General features: G+C 36.8%; 1 protein-coding gene across 1 annotated transcript; it reads left to right on the top strand.

Annotated features, from left to right (window-relative positions):
• On the top strand, nt 1-4,733 carry chia.1 (chitinase, acidic.1). Its single transcript, XM_053484621.1, has 11 exons — nt 1-87; nt 200-229; nt 1,094-1,298; nt 1,495-1,551; nt 2,121-2,286; nt 2,418-2,542; nt 2,636-2,759; nt 2,854-3,036; nt 3,163-3,279; nt 3,364-3,490; nt 4,462-4,733. The coding sequence occupies exons 1-11, from the start codon at nt 63-65 to the stop codon at nt 4,668-4,670; spliced, it is 1,368 nt and encodes a 455-aa protein (XP_053340596.1). The 5' UTR covers nt 1-62; the 3' UTR covers nt 4,671-4,733.
• Nucleotides 4,734-10,072: the final 5,339 nt, after the last annotated feature.

The following is a 10,072-nucleotide window of genomic DNA, read 5'->3' as shown; positions in this document are numbered from 1 at the left end:
TTGTTCACTAATTATGTCTCTAGAGGGATCTCTACAATATTCTGAATTGATTCAGCACTGCCATGTCCAAGTTTACTCTCATAGCAGGTACTGTATAAAATTATGGCATCTTAAAAAAAAACTTTTACATTTTAAACAATAAGTTATGATGTCAAATTTTACTCATATGGTAACATGTTAACTCTCTTCTTTTACACAGGACTGGGACTCCTGCTGTCCCTTCAGCTAGGTATTTATATTTGTATATTTATGTTAATATCTACATTTCGGTTTAAAAAGTACTTTGGTAGTTGTGCTTAAGTTAAAAATAACAGTCCTATTTATTCATTAAAGTTGAGTTAAAGAATCAGCTTTACATGTTTATATGTGAGCCCCCAAACACAAATCTCAAAAATCTTATGTACATGTATATGTACATATAATAATAAAACATGTATATATGTATGTGTGTGTCCTGTGATGGATTGGCACCCCATCCAGTGTGTAACTTGCCTCATGCCTCAGGTCTCCTGGGTTAGGCTCCAGGCCCCGCAACACTGTACACAGGATAGAGCGGTATAGGCCATAAATGGAACTGTTTTTTTTTTCCACCTTTTTTTCTTGCTATGGTTTTAAACATTAAGCTTTAATAAACATTTACTGATAAAGCCAGTAAGCCAAATTCTAAAGCACATTCCTATATTTTAATACAAGTTTCCAGCATGTTCCTGCAATATCCACATTATGTACTTACAATAATAATAATAATAATAATAATAATAATAATAATAATAATAATGATGATAATAACAGTTTACATAATTTACTTAATTTTGCCATTACTATTTGTGATATAATTGTAGTTGATATCATAGTTTGGTTGTACTGATAGTTCAGCGAGACCAGTAATTGAATTAATAAATAAGGGAATTGACATTTCATTACAATTTTTCCATATGTATGCAACTTTAATGACTATAGGGCATTATATTTGTGTGTTCATGAGTGAACATGATTTCATAGTTGTTCTTAATGTTTAGTTGATGTGACTTAAGGGTACGAAAACTAATTTTTTTTTATTTATTTTTTTTTTTTATAACTATTTCTCTCATAGCCTATTCTACAAAGCTGGTGTGTTACTTCAGTAACTGGTCCCAGTACAGGCCTAGCAATGGCCGTTTCACCCCAGAGAACGTTGATCCCTTCCTCTGCACACATGTCATTTACGCACTGGCAACCATCAGCCCAAGCAATCAGGTTATTACTATTGAATGGAATGATGAAGATATGTACAAGAAACTAAATAACCTAAAAAATGTGTAAGTAAGACTCACAATTATAGTGCATTATTTTGTATATGTTCTCCGTTTTTTATATTCTTTAATAGACTAATCATAGTTGCAGTTATATGCTATGTATGGACTGTAAGATTTGTACAACAGAGAACAATTATATGGAACAAATCTGACATCATATATTAATTTGTTTGTTATTTGCTATTGCTTTCCCTTGTAGGAACCCCAGTTTGAAGACACTGCTGTCAATTGGAGGCACGTACAATGGGATCAGCCCGTAGGTACCCTAGTGAAATGGCAACCGTCTAGCATTCATACATTTTTGTCCATGCTGCAGTTACAAAACTGATCATGTTATGTTTTTTAACATGAAGCTTTTAAAAGGATAGGTTTAGCAAGCTTGGTCTAATAGTTTCAAAATAAAAAAATCTAACAGTTAGGGCTCCCAAGTGAAATGAGACAAAAAAAAAAGCTTTTACTCTATTGTCAGGCAATTGCCAATTTAAATTCTGGCAATGCCACAGCCATCTGTGTCTAGGTCTGTGCTCCTTAGGTTGTAGGCTTTCCCTTTCAATCGCAGGACAACTAGAACTTGTGAACCTGTGAACTTGTACGTGCAGAAAAGGGTTAATAACACTTTGCACTGAGTGCGTAACACAAGACACAGCATTAGTGGCAGATTTTCTAGCTTCAATTTGGCTTAAACATCCCTCTTTGCTGATAGTTGAATGATAGGCAAGAGAGGAATGGTGGGTGAGAATTGGCAAATCACTGAATTGGCGGAAAATTTTAACAAAGCAGTGTTAAGTGTTAACATGCTTACAGCAATCCCCTCTTCTGACACAGGTTTATTAATATGGTGGCCACTCCAGAAAATCGTAAGGCCTTCATCGGTTCTGCTCTGCTTTTTCTCCGAGCTCATGATTTTGATGGCCTAGATCTGGCCTGGGAGTTTCCTGGACAGAATGGTAGTCCTGCTGAGGACAAGCAAAGGTTTTCTGCACTGGTGCAGGTATGCAGACAATATACAGTATGGGGCTGAATGAATACTCATAGACGGGATCTAAGCAACAAGATATTGTTAGATAATGGGTTTGCCAATGATTTGATGAAACTTGTATTGTTAAACCTTGCATTCTGCAGGAGTTGAGGCAAGCCATTAAACAGGAAGCCATAGACACCAGAAAGACTCAGCTGCTGTTTTCAATCAAAGCAGGAGCACTTGGGTCCACCATCAATGCAGCCTATGAGGTCCCAGAAATAACACGGTAAAGTATTTCAGAGATACTTTAGATCTCTTCAATGGCTTAGGCAATCCTAAAAAGGGCCATTTATAAAAGGCCAATTTTTTGTTCTTGCAGTGAAGTAGACTTTATCAGCATTATGACGTATGACTACCATGGTTCATGGGAGAAGGTTACAGGTCACAACAGCCCTCTTTTCAAAAGTTCTCTAGATCTCGGAACCCACGCCCAACATAACATTGTAAGAGACTAACCTTTAAATTTATGTAAATATGATCGAATTTAAATTGAATGGCTTTGTGTTTTGGTCTGAATTCTCTCATCACTTTGTTCAGGATTCTACTGTGTCTTATTGGTTGAGCAAAGGAGCTTCACCTGAAAAGCTGCTCATGGGTTTTCCCACATATGGACGCACTTTCCGCCTTACCTCTTCCATGACAGGCCCTGGCGCACCAACCAATGGCCCGGCTGATGCTGGCCCCTACACCCGCGATGCTGGCTACTGGTCCTATTATGAGGTGACTAAGACCAACTCTATTTTTATAACCATTTAACACAACTCAATTTTTTAGGTAAATTTATATCTAGGTATATAAGCATAATAAAGAAAATTTAAACAATAATGATGGGTTTTTGATTTATAGATCTGCACTTTTACACCAGCGGCCAAGGTAGAATGGATCACTGAGCAAATCGTTCCATATGCCACTCATGGAACAGCTTGGGTGGGCTATGACAACCAAGAAAGCTTTGCTGCCAAGGTAAGTTTGATCATTTGAACCAATCTTTTATACAACTACACCTATTATTGTGTGTGATATATTTAATTTTTAATTTCCTTTTAGGTTCAGTGGCTTACATCCATGAATCTAGGTGGGGCATCAGTATGGGCCCTTGACCTTGATGACTTTGGAGGACATTTTTGCTCAGAGGGAGACTACCCTCTTGTTAATCAGCTACGCAATTCCCTTGGTAAATAAATACTAGCTAGGTTGAAGTTTTGCACATGACATTATAAAGTCTGTTAGCCATGCTTATTTTTGGATGGCAAAAAAGACACTTATGCCAATGCCAAAATTTACATACAAAATCAGCCATAATAGCACTTTCAGCAAAGATGGTATCGTACTACATTATCGTAAGCAACATATGTTCTCCATAGTAATTGTTTCTAAGTCAATCCGGACTGTGTCCGAACTTGTAAACAAGTTATTGTACATTGTGTTTCAGCCCTACCTAGCTTCTAACACAAGGATCTATCCCAAATCCCTAAATTATACCTGATCAAGGGCACTACTTAGCATGGGGAACAAGTTTACACTCTGCATACTGCACTAGCTTTTCATTTTATGCAATTTGGGATTCAACCCCAGAACCAAATGTTAACCAATGACTAGAAAGCTTGAAACGACACTATTTGTCAACATTATCTAAACATACCAGGTTTTGCCATTTGAGGTAATCATGTTATAACAAAATAGATTTCTGCAAATTAATATCCTAATTACCTGCTTCATCCAATTTCACACACTTGTTTTGAATGCTATAAAGTCCACCACAACATATTGCATATGAAAATAATCAGCATAACAGAAGCTATCAAGTGCGAGGTCACTCTTTTATCCGTGTGACAAAACGTCAGGTAATCAGTAGGTAATGGGGTAATCATCTGATAATCTTTCTGTTATATTTGGCTCCAAAAATGCAACCCATTTGTCAAAAAAATGAACACATTTATCAAAGAAATCTAAGGCTAACAGTATTTGTGCCATCCACTGTTGTGACTGACGTGATTGTAGTCACTTGTCTGCAGAAGGTCAATATTCAAGTTTCATAGATATATGACTGTATATATTTTTAAGTTTTTGGTCAAATTTGAATTCAGCTAAAGAAGTTTTATTGAATTACTTAAGCTGTTACATAACAATGTAAAATTCTTACAGGTTTTCCTCCCAAGCCAACCACTACTCGTCCCCCAACAACTACCCCAGACCCTATTGCCACCTTTTGCTCTGGAAAACCTGATGGTTTATACCCAAACCCTGCTGATACCAACACCTATTTTCAGTGCTTCCGTGGAAACACCTACTTGCACCGGTGCCAACCAGGTCTGGTCTATGTTGATTCCTGCAAATGTTGCAACTATCCATAAGTAGCCAGAAGACCTGAAATGTCAAAATATTCAATAAAATCAAAGTAATTTTTCTCCAAACAATATTGTCAATTTTTTTCTGTACATTTGATCGATTTCTAACACTGTTGACCATTACTGTTAGGCTAAAAAACCTAATTTAGGCAGGAAAATATAAACTTTAAGACTCTTGTATTCATGTTTCTTGTTTAATATTAGGTGTAAAAGATAAAAATATCTTTCATGAATAAAATAATGGAGAAAGAATTTTGTATTCAGTTTATCCTGTATACGGTATGACAGCTTGTGATGTTACTTCATAATGATATTTTTAAAGAAACTTTTGTTTATGTAGACGCCTAAAATACCTAAAATAGCACAAGAACATAGCACATCAGAAAAACATTAATTAAAAAAAACCCTTCCAGGGTCAACGGTTTGATTTGCCATCTTGGAACTGCGTGTGTGGAGTTTGCATGTTCTACTTGTGCTGGGTTGGTTTCCTACAGGTATTCTGGTTTTCTCCCAAAGATATGCATGGCAGAATAATTGTCCTTTCCAAATTCCCTATAGTGTGTGTAAATGTGTACATGCTTATGTCATAGATAGAAAGATGGATTGGCACTGCATAGTACCCTGAGCCCTCTGAGACTCAACAGGTTTAAAAAAAAAAATGACTGTGAAAAGTGTGTGTGTTTTGTACTCGAGCCATCATTAGCAAAAGTGGACTTTATGTTAACCTTTCTTGTTATATAATTAAACTTTTAACCTCATAGCACACGGATATAGCAGGGATTAATTTATGGTCTTACTATCTGGTATCACTCAAAAAATATAGTGCAAAATGTTTCCAATAAAGGGACTGCTGACTTAAAACTGTGTGCTGGGCTACCAAGGCCTCAGTCTGACCCTACAGAGCAGATGCAACCTGCTGTAGGATGGGAGCGTATCGGAGCATTATATTTTGTCAGAAACAGAACATATGTATGGGAGTTTTGTGTTGGTGGGAACAGGATGTTGAAGTGTCATGTAAACGTATATAAGCATGCATCTTAGAAGAGATGAGAGGTTTTTTTCCTCTGTAGAGAAACTGTACTCTGAATTTTTGAGGTAGCTGAGTTTATCTGGGTGATTGTATGTGTGTATGTGGATGCTGGGCCTTCCTCAGCCTTCACTGGAAAAAAAAAGATGTTGGGCTTTCTTGCACAAGGAGCTGGTGTTGAGGGACCAGGGAATGTTCTTCTCCAGGGAGAACTTGGTGCTGTTGATGATCTCCACAGAAGAGCTGTTAATGTTCTTCCTGTCCTCCTGAAGTCAACAACCATCTCTTTTGTTTTGGCAACATTCAGAGATAGGTTGTTGGCTTTACACCAGTACATTTACTTCCTCTTTGTATGCTGACTCATTGTTCAAACCTGATGATGTGGTTGGATCTGTGTGTAGTAGTAAGTCAGCATTGTGAACAGCAGGGGACTGAGCACACAGCCCTGTGGGGCCCCAGAGGGTGCTGAAGGTGCAGTTCCCGATCCGCACTGACTGAGGTCTTCTGATCAGAAAGTCCAGGACCGAGTTACAGAGGGAGGTGTTCAGGCCCAACAGGCTCAGCTTACCGATCAGGTGAACTGAAATTACAGCATTCGGAAAATGGAAATGGAGACAAACAGGCAATGTAACATCACATCCAAAACACTTTTAGCATTAATACAAAGCATATCAACATTTATATTAAAAAAAAATAATTATGGAAGAATATATGGGGGGAAAATCCAATATTACATGAATATTATTTATGGCAGTGATATTATAACATTAAAAATGTAATAACAATAATAAATAATATCATAACATTAAAATATTATTTATAATAGTTAATATAATTATTTATAACATGTTCCTGCCTCGAACACTGTAAAGGACTTGTAAAGTTTTTTTTTAAAGGTACGTAGTAGGAGAGGCGAGTTGCTCGGTCCGCTGTGCTTCAGTAAGCTTCTCTGGCGCCAGGAGAGACTCAGTCAAACATACACACACAGACGTTGTCTGTCAGAAAGGTCTCTGTTTATTGACAGCAAAAGATGGGGTTTATATATGTTTGACCAAACGCCTGTGCCATAGACATATGTTACTACAAAGAACATGAACCATTGTAAATGTCCTGGTGAGATCCTGAAGAATCAAAGGAGAGGAAGATAAAGAGGTGTCCGTCCAGAGACAGATCACAAGATGTTGGCTCGAGTTAGGGGGAGAGGGGGAAGGAGACAGAGGGGGAGAGAGAGAGAGACATAAAGAGAGAATGGAAAGGTGAGCGTGGGAGTGTTCACATCTTAAAGAGCAGATGCAAAAGGAGACAGGAAGATAACAGCAGAAAAGATTTAACACATTAATATCAGATCTATAAGAAAGAGAGTAGAAATAACTCCTTTATATATATAGTATAGACTTTTTATAATGCCGTCTTATAAAGTGAGAAAAACTGGGACAAAAATGTGGACCACTGTTCACCCTACACAAACAACACTATCAAAACCACATTTTTTATTTTCATTTTCACCTTTTATCTTTTACAATGAAATAAATGTAATTGTCTCCCATGCTTGGTCTCAGTGAGGGTGAGTCTCTATTCAGTAAACTGGCGTGTGTGTTTTTTTTTTTTGTGTGTGTGTGTGTGTGCGTGTGTGTGTGTGTGTGTGTTATAGTGGCCCTTTAATTTGCATTAATTAGCAGCAGGGTTTTGGGACATACAGTATAGGACAAATTTTAACCTTACACCTACAAACCTTTAACCTACAATAATTTGTCCATACATCTTTGACAATTCAGTTTTCAAAACGTACATACATTTTTTGGGAGTAAGTCATGCTGTGTTAGAGAAGTTTAAGTCTAGTCAGTTTAAGGCAAGTACACTTAAGTTTAACAATGTTTAGTATATTTCTAATAAGTACATAAAAATTAACTAATAAATAAAAATAATAAATTAATAAAGAATAAACTGTCGTCTGCACTTCCAGGGTTCAGGTTTAATTCCCACCTTGGGGTCTGAGTGCATAGAGTTTCTCCCTGTGCTGGCTGGGTTTCCTTCGAGTTCTCTGGTTTCCTCGCACAGTCCGCACACATGAACATTAGCAGTTTGTAGTTTGTAGTGTGTGAATGAGCGTGTGTGAATGAGTGAATAAGGGTCCAGGCCCCCCGGGACCCTGAATACAGGAGGAAAATTGAATTAAATATATTGCAATACAAATAAATATATAAAAGTAGATACTGTACATCAAGAAAACTGTGAAAATACTTTAGACAAAAAAAATAAACCCTGTTTTATGAAACTAATTTCTCTATAAAAAAACAAAATAACAAGCAACTTACCTAAACTTTATTCCCAAAAAACTTAAAACCTATTTTCTTCTTCTTCTTTGTATTGGTTTTTAATTACCATTGGCAACCAGCTTGGTAGAAACATCCTTCTGCTTCAGTGTTTGAATTAAGCGTTGCTTGGCTCTGGGTGTTGTGTATTTGTCACATACACAGTCATACACAGTACGATATGCAGTGAAATGCTTATACGACTGCCAGTAAACTTAAAAAATAAAAACTTATACCTAAGAAATAAATACAAATAAAAGGAAATACGAAAGAAAATAAACTTTACTAGTAAAATCTACTGTACAAATAAGGGCATAATAAAAATATTACAATATAGAAATATATATATTTTTTAAATGAAATTTGTAAAAACTTGAAAGTGACTATGGGTGTGCAGATATGCATTAAAAGTGACATATTAAGTGTCTTATAAGTATAAGTATATAGTGCAAGTGTGTATGAATGTGTCCATAGTGTCCTTGATTGTCCAGATTCAGAAAATTTAGAAAATCAAGCTGAATTTAGGCTGAAGGCTATCTGGTTCAGTACATGCAGAGAGAACCTGGATGAGTTAGAATATCTCGGTGAGCAGCTGCTTCACTTTTGTTCTGTGTTGTCTTGTGTTTTTTTATAGTGGCTGGCTGCCTGGTCACTACAACATAGAGTTGGGCAGAGATTGCTGAGGAAGTCCTGAGTCCATCTCTTTGGCTTGACTATCTCGTTGGCTAGGATCCTAAACCAACCAGCCACTTATCAATGTTAATTACACAATAAAACCTTTGAAAGTAAAAACACTGCTTCATAACAGGCCGCTCCCTGCCAAGATAATATGTTTATTGGTGGAATGCAACTTATTAATCTGCCTTATAAACATGATAAGATAAAGATTATTACATTCAATGTCTTTAATTTTTGCTGTTAGATTGTAAAATATACCATTACATTAAACATTTGTACAAAGTGCATACAATGTTATGTACCTTTGGTGACTCACTTTAGAAAAATGCCATAATAAAAATTCTTTTGCCATATTCAGAAGTAAAGATCTGCCGAAAACATTATGCAACATCAATTATCACCCTGATAATTAATATTAAACTTGTGAAATGCTGTTGCAATAACAGTTCCCTTAAGATAGCAAATCTCTTGTGCTTAGATATTGAAAGCAAGTGCGTTATATTCATTAGGTAAAAAAATATATATATATTAAAAACAAGTACAATACTTGTAGCAAATATTACATTCACATTTAGGCATTTGGCAGACGCTTTTATCCAGAGCGATTTAAACTTTCTGTCACTGGATAGATCCTTACATTGGGTTACTAGGTTACTAACCACCTACAGTCATACAGTCAAACACTGTTGGGAAAGGTTTTTTTAGAGGGGGTGGGAGATGGGATTAACCCAAATATCAAAGAAACAGACAGGTTTTTAGTCATTGGTTAAAAATTGCCAGTAACTCTGTTTACTGTACTGACTTTATTGGAGACACCATAAAAACTGCACATGTACAGGATGTGAATGTGTTAACTCTGGAAACGTGAACAAATTACTTTATTTAAGTGTCCAAAATAAATTAATTTTATATAATAAATTTTAATCATTAATAGATATCAGCCTCATGCACATATTAACTCTAACTTGCTCTAACATATGACTCCCTCTTTATCACTACAGTGCTGAAAAGCAACCGCAATACCCCACCCACTGCTCCATCACTCGTCAACAAGACCCCAAGATACTTAAACTCCTTCACTTGGGGTAACGACTCTACTCCCTACAATCAATTGGTTTCCTGCAGGGAACCATGGCCACAGATTTCGAGGTGCTGATCCTCATACCAGCCTCATAGGCCAACCCTCCTTTCCAGACCCTTAGAGTACACTTTACAAGGGAGGCTGAGCAGTGTGATGCCCCTGTAGTTGGCACATACCCTCTGGTCCCCCTTTTTGAAGAGGGGACTTCCGGACTTCCACGCAATGTTGAAGAGCCTTGTCAGCCAAGACAGCCCCTCAACACCCAGAGCCTTCAGTATTTCAAGATAAATCTCATAAATTCCTGGGTCTT

This window comes from Clarias gariepinus, chromosome 23 (assembly GCF_024256425.1).
Source record: "Clarias gariepinus isolate MV-2021 ecotype Netherlands chromosome 23, CGAR_prim_01v2, whole genome shotgun sequence".
NCBI lineage: Eukaryota > Metazoa > Chordata > Actinopteri > Siluriformes > Clariidae > Clarias > Clarias gariepinus.
Note: the sequence above shows the minus strand (reverse complement) of the source record. Positions and strands in the feature narration are given on the sequence as shown.

Bases quoted from the DNA above. Each gene is read 5' to 3' on its own strand.
- chia.1 (XM_053484621.1), top strand. From the start codon at position 63: ATGTCCAAGTTTACTCTCATAGCAG. The intron at 88-199 runs GTACTGTATAAA...TCTTTTACACAG, and splicing joins CAAGTTTACTCTCATAGCAG to GACTGGGACTCCTGCTGTCC. The intron at 1,552-2,120 runs GTAGGTACCCTA...CTTCTGACACAG, and splicing joins ACGTACAATGGGATCAGCCC to GTTTATTAATATGGTGGCCA.